The sequence below is a fragment of the Sorex araneus genome, chromosome X (genome assembly GCF_027595985.1).
Source record: "Sorex araneus isolate mSorAra2 chromosome X, mSorAra2.pri, whole genome shotgun sequence".
Taxonomy (NCBI): Eukaryota; Metazoa; Chordata; class Mammalia; order Eulipotyphla; family Soricidae; genus Sorex; species Sorex araneus.
Genome location: NC_073313.1, coordinates 82303181 through 82325664, shown reverse-complemented (window position 1 = coordinate 82325664; position 22484 = coordinate 82303181). Strand labels below are relative to the sequence as shown.

Here is a 22484-nt window from a genome sequence, read left to right as displayed (position 1 = left end):
CTACAGCATGCAAGGCAAACACCCTACCGCTGAATTGCCAATAATATGACCCTTTCCCAGACCTCCGGTCTCCACTCTCATTGACTTGAACTAAGCTTGGGATGATGAACCCAGAATTCAAGGGAATGGCTGTCTATCTAACTTACTCAAGGTAAACCAGATGACTGTCTCTCTTTAGACATTTCAAAGGGCTTCTCAATAATAAACAACATAAATGGATACAATAGTTGTAGGGGTAACGCTACTGCAGGGGTAGGGGAACAAATCAAATGGTACATGGCACTTTGATTTAAATTTTCCTGTGCAGTTTCCAGGGGAACTTCAGGATCTCCTTAACACACTGACACCAACATTGCAATTTATGTTGATTAAGCCACATTCAAGTATGAATCACTGGTAACACACACTGATATCAGTGTGTAAACCCAGGGGTTTCTTCCTGCTATCATGCCATCGTATAGCAGGTAGTGGTCAGTGTCCTTTCACAAGTTTTGATGGTCTTTCCATTTTATCAGGGCAAACACTTTCCCTGGAAGCAAATAGAACAGTCAATAACAGTTTGTATGGAATCATAAAACACCCCGAATAGCCAAAGCCATACTGAGGAATAAGAAATTAGGAGGTATCACATTATGTAACTTGGAACTATACTATAAATTTATATGGTAGGGAAATAAGGATAGACTCTCTGAAAAATGGGTTAGAATCAAGTACCCAAAGACAAATCTTTAGATCTATGGTCAACTAATTTTCGAAAAGGAAGCTGGGTACAAAAAGTGGAGTAAAAGTAGTCTCTTCAACATGTAGTGTTGGGAAAACTGGCTAATCACAGGCTAAAAATGAAGTTGGATCCATATTTCACACCTCACATAAAGTTAATTCAAAGTAGATCAAAGACCTTGACTGAGGCCAGAATCTGTCAGGTACTTTGAAGAAATATTGGCAGAATGCTCCAAGATTTGGATCATGAAAGTGTTTTGTGATTTATGATTTATGTGATAATATGATTTCACGGGGGCTGGAGTGATAGCCAGCAGGTAGGGCATTGCACGCCTTGCACACAGCCGACCCGAGTTCAATTCCCAGCATCCCATATGGTCCCCTGAGCACCGCCAGGGGTAATTCCTGAGTGCAGAGCCAGGAGTAACCCCTGTGCATCACCAGGTGTGACCCAAAAAGTAAAAAAAAAAAGTATGATTTCACTGGCAAAGGTAACAGAAACAAAAATAAACAATTGAGACTATATCAAATGAAAGAGTTTCTGTATGTCAAAAGAAACACAAGTGAAAAGTGAGACACCCCCCAAATAAACAGAAGACAATAATTTGCACTCAACAAATCAGATAACACCAAGATATATGAAGAACTTACAGAGATCATCATCAACAACAAAACACCATATCTTGTGGGGAGATACTTCTCTGAAGAAAACAAATGACCAGTAGGCCCATGAAAAAGTGTTCATTGACACTTTTGGTTAACAAGATACCATTTCATACCAGTGAAAATGGCACATTATCAAAAAACAAAAACAAAACCAAAGTTAAACAAAACCCACAGTGCCCCAACCCCCAAACTGGGAACCAGCTCTGTTGGCAGAGTTGTGGTAGAAAAGAGAGAAATTCTCATCCAATGCTGGTAGGAATGTCATCTGGTTAAATCCCTACGGAAAACAGTATGCAAATTTCTAAGAAAAAAAACAGAACTGCCACATGACACAGCAATTCCACTTCTTGGTGTATCTATACCAAGGACACAAAAAGATCCATTCTAAAGGACAGATGCACACCGTTATTCATTGTAGCACTTAGTACAATGAGGTGTCCAACAATGGATGAATGGAAAATGAAAGTGAGGTAGGTATATATACACAATGGAGCACTATGCTGCTGCAAAGAAGGATGAAATCATGCAATTCACTAAAACTGGAGGATACCATGTTAAGTGAAATAAATCAAAAAAGAAAAGATAAATTCCAGATGATCTCACATATCTTTAGTATACAGAATAACAGGCCAATGGAATGCAAAGTATTCACAGGGGGTGGACACCTAAATTACCCTGGTCCCGAGATTATAGAAAAGGGAGATAACAAAACCAAGGAGGAAAGTAAGAAGAGATGGTTGGAAGTAACAGAGGAAGGAACCTGTTGGTGGTGTAGAGGTGTTGTTTATCAATATCTCTGATACAATATAAATGAAAGCATGAAATGCAAACTATAACAACCAAATTTTTAAATGTCCTGTCAACGATTCTCAAAAACCTAGAGGTTGAGCTCCCATTTGACCCAGCAATAACACTGCTGGGAATATATCCCAGAAAAGCCAAAAAGTATAGTCGAAGTGACATATGCACTTATATGTTCACCGCAGCACTGTTTACAATAGCCAGAATCTGGAAAAAACCCGAGTGCCCTAGAACAGATGACTGGTTGAAGAAACTCTGGTACATCTATACAATGGAATATTATGCAGCTGTTAGAAAAAATGAGGTCATGACGTTTGCATATAAGTGGATCAACATGGAAAGTATCATGCTAAGTGAAATGAGTCAGAAAGAGAGAGACAGACATAGAAAGATTGCACTCATCTGTGGAATATAGAATAATAGACCATAAGACTAACACCCAAGAACAGTAGAAATAAATACCAGGAGGTTGTCTCCATGGCTTGGAGGCTGGTCTCTCATTCTGGGTAACTCAGGGAAGGGACCACCAAGTAAAATGTGGTCGGAGGTCATGCGGGGGAAGGGTGATGCGGGCCGAATACAGACTAGAGACTGAACACAATGGCCACTCAACACCTTTATTGCAAACCACAACACCTAATCAGAGAGAGAGAACAAAAGGGAATACCCTGCCATAGTGGCAGGGTGGGGTGGGGGGAGACGGGACTGGGGAGAGGGGGAGGGATGTTGGGTTTACTGGTGGTGGAGAATGGGCACTGGTGAAGGGATGGGTTATCGAACTTTGTATGGGGGAAACATGAGCACAAAGATGTATGGATCTGTAACTGTACCCTCACGATGACTCTCTAATTAAAAATAAACTAATAAAAAAAAGAAAGAACAGAAAATTAAGGGAATAAAATCCAAAAAAAATGTCCTGTCAAGGTGGCAGGTTAGGGCTGGGATGGAAACTGAGGACACTGGTGGAGGGAAACTGGCACTATTGATTAGATTGGTGCTAGAACAGTATATTCCTGGAATTCAACTAAAAGGTAATTTTGTAAATCATGGTGCCTAAAAGACTAGGGTAAGTCCATCAGAACTGGAGACATTTTCTATAAACTGAATTTACATGGGGGGTGGCTGGTAGGGGCCCCTGGGACACTGGGAGGGAAGCCGACTCTCTGGTGATGGGTGGAGCACTGGAATGATGTATGCATAAAAATATAACTGGATTATAAACCTCAATGCATCAATAAAAATGTTTTAAAGAGAAACAGTTTGAAGCAAGCAATTCTGTAACGTTTAGCACATTCACAATGTACAATGTTTTATAATCATCATTTCTATCTAGTTCAAAATCACTTTCACCATTCCCAAATAAAATTCTCCAGTGGTCATTAAAAATAGACTCGACTAAGACAGACTTGATTCTGGAGACTTTGTTCCCTTTGAACAAAAATTCAAGTTCATTCACATTCCACTCCTTTAGAAGCCTCAAAACCAATGACTTCCTGTTCTTTAAATAGCTGACTTAAAGAGATTTCCTTCAAGACCCAAGAACAACCAAGTGGTATCACATGCAGACTATGCCACGTATTAACAAAAGAGGGGACTATCCTTCAAGGTCCTCCTTCTTTAACACTTTGCCATCATTGCTGCAATTTATGTTCTTTAAAACACATTCATGTGAGAGCCACCCATGGTACACACCAGCATTAATGTGTTAATTATCAATGGCATATTGATTCTCTGTGGTCAGGCATGTCACCTTAAGTGAACTGATTGTTTCTTTGCTATTGTTGGCTGACAAGGGAAAAGTTCATGACTAACATGTGAAACGCTTTTCTGTTGTTTGCACAGGTCTGCTATGCCACTATGAGTGGCACTGATTTCTGGGGGCTTGGGAAGAGGAGGAGGAATGAGGCTCAGTGATTGCTTTGAGACTACTCACATTTTCAGACCTCTCTTAGCAATGAACTGGAGCTATAGCACAGCAGGTAGGGCGTTTGCCTTGCACATGGCCGACCCGGGTTTGATTCCTCCATCCCTCTTGGAGAGCCCAGCAAGCTACCCCGCCTGCACAGCAGAGCCTAGCAAGCAACCCATATTCAATATGCTAAAAACAGTAGCAAGTCTCACTATGGAGACATTACTGGTGCCCGCTCGAGCAAATCGATGAACAATGGGACAACAGTGCTACAGTGCAGTGCTCTTAGCAATGAAGAAACTGTTTCTCACAATTCAGAAAGTGAGAAAGGCAAAGTGTAGCCCTTTCCCCCTTCGAATCACTAATACAACATATAGTTTACTGATCTCAGGGAGAACATGCTTATTTAGTTTCTGTGGTTTCATTCTTATGTGGTGCCAAGGTTAAGATTCAAAAGAAAACTCTTCTGTTCTATCACAGGATTACTTGTCTGCAGATTGTGCCTATTGTATTCCATTGACTTATATAATATAGATGATTTTTGATAGAATACTCATTATGGAACCAGATTCAGATCAGGCCGAGTACGTATAAACTCATCTGAGCCTCAAAAGAATCCTCTAAATATTATCATCTCACATCAGTTACAAGGAAATGGAAGTTCAAAGAAATGAAGACACATATGCAGAAGCCCCATGTTTGAATGTTTGATCCCTGGTACCATATGGACCCCTTCCCTCAGCACCCCATTGAGCAGTTTTCGGAGATTATTCCTGACTGTGCTCAGGAGTAATCCCCTTACCCCTGTTACTATCTCTTCAGTCTTGGCAGTTTAGTTCTTGAGCAAGTAGGTACACTTGATTCTTGATTTCCTTGCTGTGCATCTGAAGTTTCTTTATTAGAGTGGGGTGGGCCACACCTGGGAGTGCTCAGGGCTTAGCCTTGGCTCTGTGCTCAGGAACCATTCCTGGTGGGATTTGGGGGACCCTATGTGGTGTCAGGGATCAAACTCAGATCAACTTTGTGCAAGGCAAGAGCTCTACCCACTAACTCTAATTATACTGGTTTCTTTTTCCCCACACCTGGGGCTTGTATAGAGCAAACACAGGTAATGAGCAATTTTCAAAAGTCCTGAACACATAATCATTTTTGTTGGTTTTTGGACCAGACCCGGTGCTTAGGGCTCATTCCTGTCCCTTAGCTCAAGAATTAGTTCTGTAGTGCTATGTGGTGCCAAGAATAGAAATGTGGCTGGACATATGCAAGGCAAACTCCTTACCTCCTGTACACTCTCTTCAGCCCACCATAATTGATTTTTGTGGGGGTGGCAAATTAGGACAACTATTCCACTACTGCAATGCTTCACTAGACACCTGGATGAGACCTACGTTGGTTAATAAACCAGAATGACTGATCCAGACAACACTCTATCCTTGGACAATTCAAGATTCATCAGGAGTGAGAAAAACAATGATCTCGATCATCAGCACCCCACCCACAATTCCAAATAAGTTACAAATGAAAACTGGCTGACAAGGGAAAAAGCATTCACGTAAACAAAACAAAAGAGAAACAGTACCTATTTTACCAAAGTTGTAACACACTGAAAGAATTCTTGCAAAATACAGCAGGGAGGGGAAATTTCTAGTAGAAAACAAGATGCTATGATGCTATTTTTTGAGAGTGAAGGTGCCAGAGAGATAGGATAGAGAGTAGGGCACTTGCCTTGCAGCTCATCTAGCCCAGTTCAAATCCCTGACACCATATATAGTTCACAGGACACTTTCAGGGGTGACTCCTGATCAAAGAGCCAGAAGAGCCACTCACTACTTTCCAATCCGCCCCAGAATGAAACGGTTTGCTTTATTTACTTTGGGAACAGCTTAAGAGAAGGGAAAGGGGGCTAGAGCGATAGTACAGCGGGTAGGACAGTTGCCTTGCAAGCGGCCAACCCGGGTTCGATCCTTGACATCCCATATGGTTCCCCGAGCACCACCAGGAGTGACTCCTGAGTGAAGAGTCAGGAGTAAGGCTTGAGCATCATCAAGTGTGACTCAAAGAGCCAAAATAAAAAAGAGAAGGGGAAATATCTGGACTTACCTTTCTCTACTATTTATTTAAAACTTCTTTATTGAATCACTATGAGAGAGACCCTTACAAAGCTGTTCATGATTAGGTTTCAGTCACACAGCGTTCCAACACCCATCCCTCCACCAGTGCACATTTCCCAGGACCTAGGTTTCCCCAGTTTCCCTCCCATCAACACCCACCCAGGGCAGGCTCTCTCTTTCTGTCTCTCCCTTTGGGCATTGTGGTTTGTAATAAAGATACTGAAAAGTCATCAGGTATATCCCTTTACCTACTTTGAACACCCAGTTCTTGTCCAGTGTAATCATTTCTCACTATTATTGTCATACTCGTCCCTTCTCTATCTTACCGACCCTCCACCCCACACGTTTTCCCTGTCACTCTTTTGTATTAACACAAATCAAACTCAGCTCAGTTACTGACCCATCAGGAAAAAATCATAACCAATTTCCAAGGTGTACTCTTGGAGGTGCCTGAGAAGTGAGATTTTAGGAGCCAGATTACATTCCATGGTTAATGCCTGTGGGGGGAAGGATCCTCATTTCCTTTTTAACTTATTAAGACCCTTTTTTTCAAATCCTCATTCCTGCCTTCATCAGGATATACATTTAAAATGACATCTGCATGCCATTTCTGCTATAAAAAGCCTTGGCGGAACAGTCCCCTTCTTTGCAAAGTCTCTTTTAATAGAGATTGAGACTTTTGACCAAATAACCTGCATTTTCCAAACACCACATTAAAAACTACTGCAAGCAGCCCCCCAAACTAAAAAATGCTGGAGTGAGCGCTTCACCCAGCCTGGATTTCATTTCAGTAATTCAGAGCGAGCCTGAAGCCACATAACATAGCAAGGGAAGTCAACATGTTGCAGGGAAGTGAAAAACACATTTCTTTTTACTTTATTCCAGCTCCTAACATACATTCATTGCAACATAGTGAGGAGTCACAAGCGAACTGAAAAATAAAAAGCCTAGATTTTATCTGTTGCTTGGTAACATAAGTGCCCAATAAAAGTAACAGAAAATATTGACCTAAATTATGGTCAAAGAGAGAGATAGACAAACCAAACATACCAGCTGACGTGATGAGTTGTTTCAATGGAACGAACATGTTCTGAATCAGTGCAAAGAGATCTCGTTCATGATTTTCCTGATAAGGGAATTTGTCAATGGTAACAAAAGCTCAGGAATCAGCTGGGCTTTACTCAGAAGTCTTCAGAAAGAGCTTGCAAATCAAACAGAAGCTGCATGCATGCTTGAAAGTCTGTCTGTTTTTGTTTTCAATGAGCACACTCATTTCCAAGTCTGACTCAGTTCAAATTTAGACGTATAAGCCTTAGATGGTTCAAGTTCAAATACTAAGTAAGGCAAAGCATCCCTGTAGCCACCGTCTTGTGGAGGGCTCTATTTTGGGGTTTTAGTGTTTGTTTTTTGGCCACACCTGGCAGTATTCAGGGCTTACGCCTGGGTTCTGGGCTCAGAAATCATACAGGGTGATGGGAATTGAACCAGGTTAAACTGTGTACAAGGCAAGTGCCCTACCCACTGTATCATCACTCCAGCCCCTGGAGGGCTCTATTTTGGTCTTGACATAAATAATCACCCACCCCATAGAGTTTTGTTGGTGCTGTTATACACACACATTTGTGATTCTGGAAAAGGGCAAAACAATTTGTGCAGTACATTTGTAGGTGTCAGGGCATTGTGAATAAACAGAAGTGAGGGGAGAGCTATGGAAATTGTACTCCAGGCAGGACATTCATTTAGACATCACAATGGTGAGGCCCCAATTGCTAATTATAGCCCTTAGAGTTTGGGGTGGGGGTGTAGACATCGTCCCATTATGTCAGTGTTAATTGAAACCATGAGAATGCAACTCTCTTTGGCATAAGAGCTATTAATTTTCATGGTGCATGTAACCACTTGTGCATTTTTGAAAGACCACAACAGACTTCAACCTTCAAGGCAAAACTGCTGCTCCAAAAGCAGGTAAATAAGAAATGTCTCTTGAACCATGACAAGGGAAGATGGAATAAGTAATACAAAGATGTGTAGTACCAGGGTATTTTTCGAACCATCTGTTACTAATTAAAGGGCCTTTTCTGCAGTTGGGATTGGAAATCTCAGTGGAGTGAGTGGGCAATGAGCGGATGTTTGGGGCCCCGAAACATGAAGCAAGACGTATGTTTCAACTTGGTCTTCAAGTTCAGCTTGCCAGGACTATAGACCTGGAAATGGCTCCGTGATAATCCAGTCATTGCTCAACCTCCACCCCATAACCCTTTTATTGGAAAAGTAAACTGGATAGTTAAGGCCCCCACTCCCAAAGAGAAAATGGGAACATCTCCGAGTTCACTATGCAATAACAATCCTCCGGACCACAGTGCTTTTCATTGCTGACTTTAAAAGACTTCTCTGTAGATATAGTAGCCAAGGTGGCTCGCTTTCATTCTTAAACACGTTGTCTAGTGAGGGGAGTCTTTTCCAGGCTCAGGGTAACAAATTTGAATGGTAGAGGATTCCCTCCACCTATGGAGTGATTAAGAACAGGGAGGACTGCTCAGCCACCCTAACTTAGCTCTGCCCAGCCCTGGTCCCAGAAAACCGAGGAAGCCCAGGTGTTGGGGCCCTGCATTTTATTCAGGATAGCCATTTTGTCCCATCCAGATCAGGACTGGCCCCCACCTGCAAAGTGGATAAGGATGGGGAGGGTTGCTTAACCATCCGGCATGGCTCAGCTCAGTCCTGGTTCCAAGAAACTGTGGAAGCACGGCAGGGGGTGGTGCTCTTTACTCCGAATCACTATTTTGCTCCCTAGGTCAGGATTTCTCTTTCCTGCAATGAGTGCAGCTGCTACACTACACTCCACGAGCATACAAAAATATCCTAACTGTAGTCACTTAACCATACCACAAGAAACAACCCCAGGCTGCAAAATTCACAATGTTAAAGCAACACAGAACCCCACCAGGCTTAGTGAGTGAAGATGGCAGTTCAGAAGACTAAACATGTAGTCATGAGCTTTATGACCTCTCCGATAAGGACTTTAGAGAGGAAATGTTGAGGATGTTTAAAAAACTCAAAGAAACAATGGAATGGACTGCCAATAAGACATGAGAGGATATGAGAGCTGAAATGAGGAAACTGCAAGCAATTTTGAATGTCCTGAACGGGTGGATTATTCAAATCCTATCTGCAAACTACAGCTGCAGAGCAGAAAGTAGACAGGGTGGGAACTCAATACTTGGGTATTTAATAACTTGGCTATCCAATAACTAAAAGAAGCTTTACTCATCAAATATCAAGTTTTCAACATGCAGGGTTTGAACTCTTTTTGAAAGGTCACTGTCACTGTCATCCCGGTGTTCATCAATTTGCTCGAGCGGGCACCAGTAATGTCTCCATCGTGAGACATTTGGCATATCAAATACGCCACAGGTAGCTTGCCAGGCTTTGCCATGCAGGGGCTGGATACTCTCGGTAGCTTGCCAGGCTCTCCAAGAGGGACAAAGGAATTGAACCTGGGTCGGCCGTGGGCAAGGCAAACGCCCTACCCGCTGTGCTATTGCTCAAGTTCAACCCTATATCATTCTACCTCAATGTCACTGTTTTAACTGAAAATTCTTGTTATTTTCTCCAGTGCTGGCCATGTAGGGTTTGAAACAGAAAACAAGACACAGAAAGGTAGGTTTTGTAGAATTTGTGTTTTAGCACGTTTAGAAAGTTATCTCGTTGTTGAAGTGTCTTCTTAAAACATTGTTTAGATGGGTGATCTATGGACCAGTACAGGTGGGAAAAAAAATTCCTGCTGGTCCACAGAAAAGCTGTAACTGCAAAATCAAACATGATTTTCCACCTCCAGCCCACAAACTGGTGCCAGTATGTAGGATTAAAAAGTTTGAAAATCACTGGTTTTGGTAATAAAACAACTCCATGCAAAGGATTTGAGTTCAAATCAGTACACGTTTCAAGTCATAAAGCAGCTCAGTCCCATAGCAAAACATTATTTTAAAAGTTTCTAATTACAAACACTTCACATGGTCATCACTATGAAAAATTGTTTTTTCAACCAAACTATTAGTGAGTTAATCTTTACTCAAAGCAAATTACATCCTATAGCTTGCATGCAGTGTATTCTCCTGGAGCACAGCAAATCTTAGGCAGCTAAGAGAAATCAATGACTATATCTAGAGTAGCTCAAATCTAAAATGCTTCTGTTATAAGTCACACACAAATGAGGATGTCTGAATTTTAACTACAAAAGTTCATCTTACTGATTTTTCATAGTTAATGTAAAGAATCCCCTCAAGAAGAAGAGATAGGAGGAAATCACAATCACTTACTTCTCCCTACCACAAGAATTATAGTAAGTAGGTTGACAAAAGACAAGTCATCTTAAACCTGAACCTCCTAACCTACAATACACTATCTCTAAACAGCTTTCACTCAGTGGCCTTCCCCCAAGCTGAGGGTACTGTGATCTCAGTTCCCTAAGAGATCTCTAATATTGCCAAGGTAAAGCAACCGAAAGTTGGGTTTGTATCAGATGACTGGTCCTTCTCGAGAAAGTAGGGATAGGGTAGTTAATGTACAGAAACCAGTTTTCAGTGCCTGGAGAGATAATATAGCAGTTAGGAAACTTGTCTGGGCAATGTTGCCTATGTCATTCTGAGCACCATAGCATTGTAGTACTGTCGTCCCATTGTTCATTGATTTGCTCGAACGGGGACCAGTAATGTCTCCATTGTGAGACTTGTTACTGTTTTTGGCATATCGAATACACCACGGGTAGCTTGCCAGGCTCTGCTGTGCAGGCGTGATACTCTTGGTAGCTTGCCAGGCTCTCCGAGAAGGAGAAGGTATTGAACACAGGTCGGCCATGTGCAAGGCAAACACCCTACCTGCTGTGCTATTACTCCAGTCCTGAGCACAGAGCTACGAATAACCACTGAGTGTCACTAGGATGCCCCAATCCTCCATACCCCTCAAAGAAACCATCCTATGTCTATTCCTTTCTTTCTAACTTCACTCATCATGATATCCTCTAGTCCCATTCATATTGTTGCAAACTGCATGATTTTCTTCTTTCTTAGACCTTCATACTATTCCACTGTGTATTATACACAACTTCTTGATCCATATATCCAAAGTTGGGCATTTCAGTTGTTTTCATATCTTGGCTATTGTACTATTATTATTATTATTATTATTATTATTAGCTATTATTATTCACAATAATGAACATAGATGTGCATATATCCTTTCGAATGAATGTTTCTGTGTTTAGGGGATAGATGCCAAGAAGTGGTATTTCTGGGTTATAGAAATCTTTTCCTGTTTTTTAGCTAGGACTCCATCTTTCTTTCTACAAGGGGCTGATCTCTCGTATATGGGACTTAAAAACACACAACTAGGGGATCAGAGAGAGTACAGTTGGTTGATTGTTTGTTTTGCATGCGTCTGACACCCCATATGATCTCATGAGCCCACCAGGAGTGGTCCCTAAGCACAGAACAATAGTAATCCTAGAGCACAGGTGAGTGTGCTCAAAAACCAAAACCAAAAACAAGATACACAACAAGGTAGCAACAAAGGGCCAAAAGCAACACAATGGAAGAACTGATCTACACAACTGAGTTGGTGGGTAGGGCCTGAAAGGGAGAGGCATTAGAGTCCTTGGGGGAGGGAGGTAGGCACACTGGGTGTAGGTTGGAGTTATGTGCATGAGAAATAATCATTAACAGTACTGTATATCAAAGAACTTCAAGAAGAATCTACTCCAAAAAGGAGAAACTTAAGAATCTATGAATGAAAGAGAGAGAGAGAAGAGAGAGAGAAAGAGAGTGAGAGAGAGCACTTTTCAAACACTTGCAAAGGGTTTTCTACTTAGGACTTTCCTAGAGACCTGCCCATACACACACACAGAGAGAGAGAGAGAGAGAGAGAGAGAGAGAGAGAGAGAGAGAGAGAGAGAGAGAGAGAGAGAGAAAGCACAGGGCAGAACTTTCCAGACTGTTCAGCTAAGGATAAACGTGAGGTCTTGCAGAAGGAGGAAAAATGTGTTAGGTGAACTACAATGTAAATAACTTTGATCTGGATTAACTGTGCATTGTTAAGTGACTCTGAATGAGCATCTCCAACATTATTAATGGTTGTTGAGGTTGGCAGAAGTTCAGGAACCAGATTATTCCTTTAATTATAACCATCAGCTCTCCCCTACTAACTCCCATCCCTCTCTCACATGTCCCAACAAATTTTTGCAATTTACAATGAAAATACCAGGAGAAGGAGTAAACAAAAACATGCTGGAAAATATTGTTCCCGGACAACTTATGCCCAGAGATATGGAGTACAAAAGTGAAATAAATAAAGTGACCAATCAACAAATTCTGAGTCAATTTGAACAAAATACCCTGTAAGAAGTGGTTTGTCTAAAACAAATTTTCTTCTGCTTTAGTATTTGGGGCAACACCACCTGTGGTCAAGCTTAGTATTCGCTCTGTGCTCAGGGGTCACTCCTGTCGAGATTCAGGAGAACCGTATGTGGTGTGGGGGACAAATCCAGGTCAGCCATGTACAAGGCAAGTACCATCTGATACCCTATCTCTCTGGCCCCACAATCATCCATATATACATATCACTGTCATCCTGTTGTTCATCGACTTACTCGAGTGAGTGCCAGTTACGTCTCCATTTGTCCTAGCCCTGAGATTTTAGCATTTTTCCCAACGATTGGAGGCTCTTTTCAGGGTCAGGAGAATTAGACCTGTTATTGTTACTGTATTCGGCATATCGAATACACCACTGGGGAGCTTTCCAGGCTCTTTTGTGTGGGCGGGATATTCTTGGTAGCTTGCCGGGCTCTCCGAGAGGCATATATATTTTTCCCTTTTATGATGTGTGGGACTAGAGCGACAGCACAGCAGGCAGGGCATTTGCCTTGCACGTGGCCGACCCTTGTTTGATTTCTCTGTCCTTCTCGGAGAGCCCGGCAAGCTACCGAGAGTATCCTGCCCGCATGGCAGAGCCTGGCAAGCTACCTGTGGCTTATTCGATATGCCAAAAACCGTAACAACAAGTCTCACAATGGAGACGTTACTGGTGCCTGCTCAAGCAAATCAATGAACAATGTGAAAACAGTGCTACAGTGCTATGATGATGTGTATATGTATATATACATATACATACATACATATATGTATATAAATATATTCACAGACTGATGAAAATACCAGCACTGTGGTTTTCCAGGGAAGTTCTAGTTCCTTGTTAAAAATTAGTAGGAACCAAGAAGATTGCTCAAGGGCTGGAGAGCATTTAAGAGTCCTGGGTTCAATCCTCAGCACTGCATGGTCCCCATGCATGCCCGGAAGAAACTCTCCCAGGGACCAGCGTGCATATACCCCTAAATACTGCCAGGTGTGCCCCACAAATAATAAAATAAAATAAAGGGTTCAGAGAGGTACTACAGGGGTTTAGACACTTGCACAAAACTGACTCTAGTTTGATCCTTAGTGTTGCACATGACCCGCCAAGCACAGAGCCAGGAGTAAGCCCTGATAACAGCTGAGTGTGGTCCCACAAATAAAAACAAAGAGAAAACATTAGTGGTATATATTCCCCAGGTGTGGTAGATAGTCTTTTGACAATAACCATCTCAAATTGCACAATGAATTATATAGCCACCCTAACTCTAAATATACTATCTGATAAGCGGTTAGGTTGCTTTTCAGGGTTTTTATTTGGGGGGTCACATCTGACAGTTCCGGGCATACTCCTGGCTCATTGATCATTCCTGGTGGTGATTGGGGGACCATATGCAGTTCCAGGGATCTTTCTAATTCATGTTAAGATTGATGTGTCTACAATCATCCAGTTTCGTTTTGATGTTCTTTTCCATTTATAGGCCACACCTGGTGCTACTCAGGGCTTACTCCTGGCTCTGTGCTCAGGGATCACGCCTGGTGTGAACAAAGGACCCTATGGGGTGCCCAGGGTTGAAGCTACATAAGCCACTTGCAAGGCAAGTACTTTACCTCTGAGAGTACTTTATCTATCCGGCCCCCTGGCCATCCAGTTTGGCCACTCCTGTGGGCCTCAAAATAATCTATCTAAAAACTATATACACCCAGAAGTCTTAGCAATGGGATCAAATTCTTCTTTCTCTGTGAACCTAAGTTAAGTCTTACAAAGTGATTGTTGGCTCAATACATGATAGTAGTAGTAGAAGAAAGACCTTCAAAACATTCAAATTTCATTGACTATGTGTGTAAGACACAGGACCTTTCCTCTTCCCTCTTGGTATCTTGCTGCAAAGTCTAATGTGCAACAATGAAATAAAGAAAAGCTTCTTGGAGGCAAAAAAAAAGGTTGAACGGCTCAATTGTCTAGAGTCTCATTGAGCAGAAAAGTTTCCTTCCCACAGAAGATGGTGACAACTTCAGACACCCCCAGTTTGTGCTGTTTCCAAAGAACATACTTTATAAACCATTGATATTGGGGCTGGAGCGATAGCACAGTGGGTAAAGCATTTGCCTTGCAAGCAGCAGACCCTGGTTTAATTCCCAGTATCCCATATGGTCCCCCAAGCACTGCCAGGAGTAACCTCTGCGCATCACCGGGTGTGACCCAAAAAAGCAAAAACAAAAAGACAAAGTGTGGAACAGAGAAGAGATTATTATGAAGCCATTGAGTTGATTGCTGAGTTGATTTATTTTTTGGTTTTTGGGCCATGCAAATTGATGCACAGGGGCTACTCCTGGCTCTGCATTCAGGAATCAGTCCTGGCAGTGCTGGGGGTACCATGTGCGATGCCAGTGTCAAGGCAAACATCCTATCCACTGTGCTATCAGTTCTGAAGCCAATGGAATTCTGATTTTTCTATATCTCCCCACTTTAGGGGAAATGGGGGACTTTGAGTGTTTACCCAGCAGTCTTCAAGGGCTATGCCTGACTCTGTGCTCAGGAATAACCTGACGGTACTTGGGGGACCATATGTGGTATCAGGAACTGGAACCAGGATCAGCTACATGTGAATCAAGCACCTTAAGCCATGTACTCTCTGGATCCCACATCCCATTTCCACTTAAAAGATCACAAAGCGGGACCATCAATGTGACTGGTAGCAGAGTGCATGCCTCACGTGTGTGAGGTCCAGTGTTCCATCTCTGGCACCAGTAAAAGAAATAAGCAAAATAAAATCAAAGTGGAACGCAGTGAGTACTTACCACGGAGACTTTGCTCACTACATCTCTCGCAACTGCCAAGCCTTGAGCAAAAGTGCGAGCTGCGACAAAGGCGCGGGTGACCTGTAACTTCAGCTTGCGCGGGACATCTCCAAAGGGCTTCAGCTGTTCGGTGTACTTGCTCACGCATTCCAGATACTCATCTGTAAAATGGTACTGGGAGTTCACTAGGCGGAACATCCGCTCCAGAAGGCGAGCCCAGAAGTCATTTAGCATTTCTTCCAGGTTTACATTTCCTGCCACATAGTAGCGCTTCAACTCATCGAAGAGATCTTTAAATAGCTCCGAGTTTTGCATGTATAAGCGGCCATATGTCTTCACAAACATGTCATTCAGGGATTTCTCTGCATTTTCAAGGAGCTCTTTGAAGAATTCTAAAAAAACCAAACAAAACGGGTTTTCATAATTAAATAGTGGTGCTTTTCAGATAGATTTTAAAATGGAAAAAAAATCATGAAATTTAGTGGGAAAACATGCTGTATACAGGGCAGATTGTTTCTGGGCAAGCTGGCATCTCTGATCGTTTGTAAATGAAGGTATACCTGAGTCAACCATAGGTCATTTCATTTACATCTATGTCTGTAAGGAATTAGTAGCAAGATTTTAACTCTTTCTCTCTTTCTCTCTCTCTCTCTCTCTCTCTCTCTCTCTCTCTCTCTCTCTCTCTCTCTCTCTCTCTCTCTCTCTCTCTCTCTCTCTCTCTCTCGCGCGCGCGCGCGCGCGCGCGCGCTCATACACACGTTAAATAAAGAACTAGATTAAATGGGTATATGAAGTCTACAACATCAGGCTTCCCAGAAACTTTTACTGCAAGAATCTAAACCAAAGTTAATAATGCCTCTCAACTGTAACCTGAAACCAAGACAGGTGTTCCAAAAGGTGTTGTTTTCCTTGGACACATTTCCCCCCATTTTCTCCTCCTCACATCTGCGTAAAATGCAAGGAAAGTGCCTGGGAAATGCCCCAAGGCCAAGAAACATAATGAAACACCTCCAAAAGGAAGCACATGCATTTTCTGAAAGAAAGTTCTCAGGTTTTCCTGTAACATTAGTCCAAATAGTGGTATCTATGTTGACCTCAGGTTTCTCAATGATTCACACACACAATAATATCATGAGGTTCTTTCCAGTATGTGGGACTGGGTGAAGTGGGTAGAAGAAAAGAAGGGGCTTGAGAGAGAAAATATGCATAAAGAATTCAAAGCCAGCATCTTTTTAAGACAGTATGGAAAATTTTTAAAAATAACCCTTGATTCTTTCAGATTTACTATTTGGCTACCACATCCCTAACTGCCTAAGTGTTAAAGATATAAATCTCTTAAGTACAAATGGAAAATTAGTTTCTCTGAAGCTCTGTTCAGGAAGTTCAGTGATGAGCTAAGAGTATATCTGTAGCATTAATCATTCCTAAAGAATCTCTTGTCTGGAATAAAAATAAACACCTCATGATATCAAGTTTATAAGCAGGAAATATAATAAATACCAGAGCAAAATATAAGAACCACATCAAAAAAGAAACTGCCTCTAAGTGAACATGCAGCAGAAAAGAAAATATGAAACCTCCTTCAAAGTCAGAACTTCAGTAAGCTTATCAACACGCAATGGTACTCTGAACCATTCTCTTCTCGTGCTGGGTGGGCAAATCAGAAGCTGGCAACACATTCCAAATAGTTTCTTCTTCAAATTATAGTCAAGCCAAGGTGGTTATACTAGTGTTAAAATTTATGGTACTTATGTATGACTTTACTGCATTCCACCACCACCAAAATGTCCAAGATCCTCCACCACTGCCTCTACATCACCTCTAATTCACCTCTTCATTCCTCTCATTCTCTTCCCTCACTGTTTGGTAATCAGTTTTGTAATCCAAGACCAAAGATTTGTCATCATTAAATACTATTTCTTTGTTTTCTCTCTCTCTATTCCATAGATGAGTGAGATCATCTGGTATTTGCCCTTCTTCCTCTGATTTATGTTAACATGATGCTCTGAAATTCCATCCCAGTTGCAGACTAATTGCATGATTTCAACCATTTTCATGTCTGCATAGTACTCCTGTGCATAAATGTTTCTATAGACCACAGCTTCTCTGTCTATTCACCTCTCATTGGACCCAAATAGTTTAAAACCAGGACTTAATACACTGAAGCCTTTTGGAGGAACAGTATGTGATTTTTCTGATATCCATGAGAGCCCCTAATGTATTATGGTATCACTTCTTTTTTTTTTTTTGCTTTTTGGGTCACACCTGTCGATGAACAGGGTTACTCCTGGCTCTGCACTCAGGAATTACTCCTGGCCGTGCTCAGGGGACCATATGGGATGCTGGGAATCGAACCAGGGTCGACCGCATGCAAGGCAAATGCCCTACCCACTGTGCTATTGCTCCAGCCCCTGGTATCACTTCTTGAGACTTGGGACTAATATCCCTGGTCCTTTGAATTCCAGCTTTTCGAACTGTGTGTACATATTTATTTTGAGGAAAGCTAGTTATTCTTGAGGTCAGGCAGAGTGTATCTAACTTTCCCGTTTCTTCAGTTTTTCTTTCTACCAACACTTGAGTGACTTTCTCGAGGGGAGGGGGAGGGAGGAGAAGGAGAGGAAGTCCATTAAAAGAGGAAATAAAAGAGGAAATAAATGGGCCAACCTTTTATCCCCATTTCAAGTGGGCAGTCTGCCTGGCAGTTGGGCCAAAGTTCTCACCCTGGAATAAAGCTAAAGAGTACACAAGACATAACGGGAACCAAGTGAGAAGTATTATTTAAACAGCTATCTGAGAAGGCCTTGGATCCTTGCCCCAAACTCTCAGTGGTTCTCAAATGTGGTTCCAGGATAGTAGGACAACAGGGGTAGGTGTAGAAAATGCAGTTTTAGGTCCCATCAGAAACATACTGAATCAGAAACCTTGAAGGTAGGGCCCAGCCATCTGTGACTCTGAAGTACCCAAAACTGAGGAAACACTCCCCTTCCCAATGAATCATCTCTCTCATTTTCTCTCTCACTAGCAATCCCTTGCCAGGTCTGGTTTCTGTGTTGAATATGAGACATTCAGCATGTTTTCATGTTTTAATTAGGGGAAAATATCTTTCAATGAATTTTTGTTTGTTGTTTTGAGCCACACCTGACTGTGCTCAGGGGCTGACTCCTGGTGGGCTCAGGGGACCATATGGGGTGATGGATATTGAACCCAGGTCAGCCGCCTGCAAGCCAAGCACTTTAACTGCTGTATTATCTCTCCAGCCCCATCCTATCTGATTTTTTAAATTTTTGCTGTACTCCAAGTATGATTTATAATGCTTCAGGGACAAGTTTTCTTTTATGGAAGTGCCTCTCAACTAAGTGTCAAGACACAGGCAGCTCTTTTCTAAAATTTAAAATTGAAGGGTTTCTTGATGAGAAGGGATAGTCACCTGGTCTACCTCCCAGACTGGATTCCTAGCATTCTTGTCAAGAGGTATAAAAAGTTCCTCGGGGGGCATAAAAGAAAAAACACTGATTGTGGTATTACATGTCCAAGGTACACAATGCCCTTACTGATAGGAAATATGAAGTCTGATCATTGTGATCAATAGGCAAGTCTTTTGTTAATCTTCATATTTCACAATCTAAATATTTCATAGACAAGATGTCCTTATAATGGACTCTTACGCTATTCATAAAGCTGGCACACACAATTTAGGGTGGAAACAGGCTGCTGAGAATTACTTGACTTATGCTTTCATAATTCATTGACTAAGACATTCACTCACATTTCCAGTGAATGGCATCTATAGTTGGGGTGTTTTTAAGGGTGGGGGAGGAGTGGCACATCAAGCTCAGTGTTAACTTGAGCATCTATAAAATGTCAGAGTTCATCTGTTAGGCTTCAGAAGTGCTCCAGGTCAAATAAACACTGAAGACACTGAACATTTTAGAGTAAAAATAAAGCATTCTTTGAGTTCCTCATTGAGGTCAAGAGCCCCTGGGTTGGCGTAGCTTCATTTAATGTTGCTACTTCAGAAAATGAAAGAAACCATCTGAAGAGGAGGAGACAAATTTCAAATGCACATGCCCCCTGCCACCACCACCATGGCCCTCACTGTGGTTCCCATGAGTCAGATAATGGCAGTTTGAATATTTGTATAAGATGTTAGTTTATACTATGGAAGATTGGCTTGATGCTAGGCATATATGAAAGTCTAATTTATTCAAATAATCCAATTTATTTTATTTCCTTCATAGTTTTGAAGATGCATTAATTTGGCCCTATCAGTGCAAATATAAAGATCTTTAAATGGACGACATAGGAAAATTCTATTAACTGATAGAACAAGTTGTAATATGAGCTTATGCTCGCCAAATGACCTGCAATTTAACAAGTATGTACTTGAGTGGCTATTACAGCATTCAAATCTGAGCACCCAGCTTAACCATGAATCTTCCTGACCCCATCAGACTAACCTTTCTGCTCCCAACAGACTTTGATAAACAATTTTAGAAGGCAAATGTCCTCAAAAGTTCAGCTTTATTCTACTGCAGCTCCCCACACATAGCTTTATGTGTGGAACAGGGATCTTCAAAGCACTGATAGACTCTTTCATCCTTCACTTAATATAACAAGTTAAATTTTTTCATCTGTTTCGCCTATGGGAGTTAACAGAACAGAAGTGAAAGGATTCAAAAGACCCAAATCCATTCATCCTTGGACTTAAGTCTTACTGGCCTTAATCAATAGGATTATACCATGTACATGTTTTACCTCAGCAGAGACATTGCAAGAATTGCTAACATCACTTAAAATTCTAAAAGCCATACCAATTTGGTGCATTATCAAGCATAATCATTTGCTGTAAGAAAGAAAAGAAGTTTTCCATCTGTTCTCTTCAAACTAGCAGAGAAGTCTGGGTCTGTATGTAATTCTTTACCCTCCCCGCTCGGTTTATCTCAGAACACAAATCAGACCTCTAGTTCTCAGGCAATAGGACTATCATTCATCCTGGCTATGCCCATCTCCATTTTTTATTCCCAAAATTCAAAACTCAGGATCAGGGTCAGATCTGAACTTCTGTGGAAAAGATAAGCAGATCCGAGACACCTAGCCTTCATTCCTTTATCATCATTCTGCCTGAAGTCAATTTTGAAGATGCTTGGTGGTTAAGAGAGAACCGGCCAACAGCAGTGTAAATCAGAGTTTCACAAACGAACAGAAACTGAGTTAATTGGAAATCAGATCTCCCTTGCAGCAATTGCTTGTGTTCATGGAAAATACTGCCCAGGGAGTCTGTCTGAAGGGCAGAAACTGCTGTCTGATAAAGTCCAATAGAAAGGACATAGTTTACAAGCTGTCACTGTCACTGTCATCCGGTTGCTCATCAATTTGCTTGAGTGGGCACAAGTAACGTCTCCATTGTGAGACTTGTTGTTATTGTTTTTGGCATATCGAATACACCACAGGGAGCTTGCCAGGCTCTGCCATGTGGGCAGGATACTCTCAGTAGCTTGCCAGACTCTCCAAGAGGGAAGGAGATGTCGAACCCGGGTCAGCACATCCCGCTGTGCTATCGCTCCAGTCCATTTTACAAGCATTTGAAGTCCAGTTTACAAGCATTTGAAGTAAAGTATCTATGTGATCATGGGTCTCCCTCTCCTTCTGTTTGCAGTTTGGAGGTTTAAGTAATTATGTCCTAATAATCAAGCAATTGCTTACTCCTAGGGCTCACATAATGGACAGATTGGCTTGAGCAGTCTAACCAACTAGGAATGGAAAGCAGCCTAATCCAGAGGGAAATGCCTGGGACCCCTCACTTATGAACTTCGTGACCTTGAACCAACAGCAAAGAGTGTGAATTTCTCAGCTTCCTCATCCATAAAATGGGGCTATGAGAATTTATCCGATATAGATAATGCCTGGCATACAGGAAATGCTTCACAAATTGGTATGGTGAAATAGGTGTAGTGCACATACTCATCCCCGCGGGCTTTGTCTTTGGATGCTATCTGGGCAGAAGGAACAATGAGAAGCTCACTGCCTTCCGGAACAAGAGTATGTTGTATAAAAGGGAGTTGAGACCCAATGAAGAATATACCTGGAAGTAAACGCTGCAGCAGAATTACAGTATGTTCACATTGTAAACACCGAGATAAATTAAAACATGTCCATTATTGGAATACTATGCAGCTGTTAGAAAAAAGGAGGTCAAGAATTTTGTAGTTAAGTGGATGGGCATGAAAAGTTTCATGCTGAGTGAAATGAGTCAGGAAGAGAGAGACAGACATAGAAAGATTGCACTCATCTATGGTATATAGAATAACAGAGTGGGAGACTATCACCCAAGAACTGTAGAAATAAGTACCAGGAGGTTGACTCCATGGCTTCGAGGCTGGCCTCACGTTCCGGGGAAAGGTCAACTCAGAGAAGCGATCACCAACTACATTGTAGTCGAAGGCCATGTGGGGGAAGGGAGTTGCGGGCTGAATGAGGGCTAGAGACTGAGCACAGCGGCCACTGAACACCTTTATTGCAAACCACAACAGCTAATTAGAGAGAGAGAACAGAAGGGAATGCCTTGCCACAGTGGCAGGGTGGGGTGGGGGGGAGATGGGATTGGGGAGGGTGGGAGGGACGCTGGGTTTACGGGTGGTGGAGAATGGGCACTGGTGAAGGGATGGGTTCCCGAACTTTGTATGAGGGAAGTATAAGCACAAAAGTGTATAAATCTGTAACTGTACCCTCACAGTGATTCTCTAATTAAAAATAAATAAAATTTAAAAAAAAACATGTCCATTATTAAATTTGAAAAGAAAAAGAAATTTCTCCATATCTATCACCATTGAAAAAATCTTTTAAAAAATCTTTCCATGGCTGATTTAATTATAGTGGGGGGTTGTTTAGGGACCGCACCTGGCAGTTTTCAAGACTTACTCCTGGCTCTATGCTCAGAGATCATTCCCGACGTTGCTCAAGGGACCAGTATGTGGTGCCAAGGATTGAACTGGGGTTGGACACATGTAAGGCAAGTGCTTTAACCGCCTGTCCATATCTCTGGTTCCATCAAGCTGCCTTTTCTCTTTCCCAACA

The 22484-nt window shown here is 41.9% G+C and overlaps 1 protein-coding gene across 1 annotated transcript in view; it reads right to left on the bottom strand.

The window, feature by feature from the left end:
- Positions 1 to 22484, bottom strand: part of GPC4 (glypican 4) — a 145751-nt gene that overhangs the window by 14851 nt on the left and 108416 nt on the right. The window contains exon 3 of the mRNA XM_004606377.2: positions 15411 to 15802. Within this exon, the coding sequence (XP_004606434.1) occupies positions 15411 to 15802 (392 nt within the window). The remainder of the gene's footprint in view (positions 1 to 15410; positions 15803 to 22484) is intronic.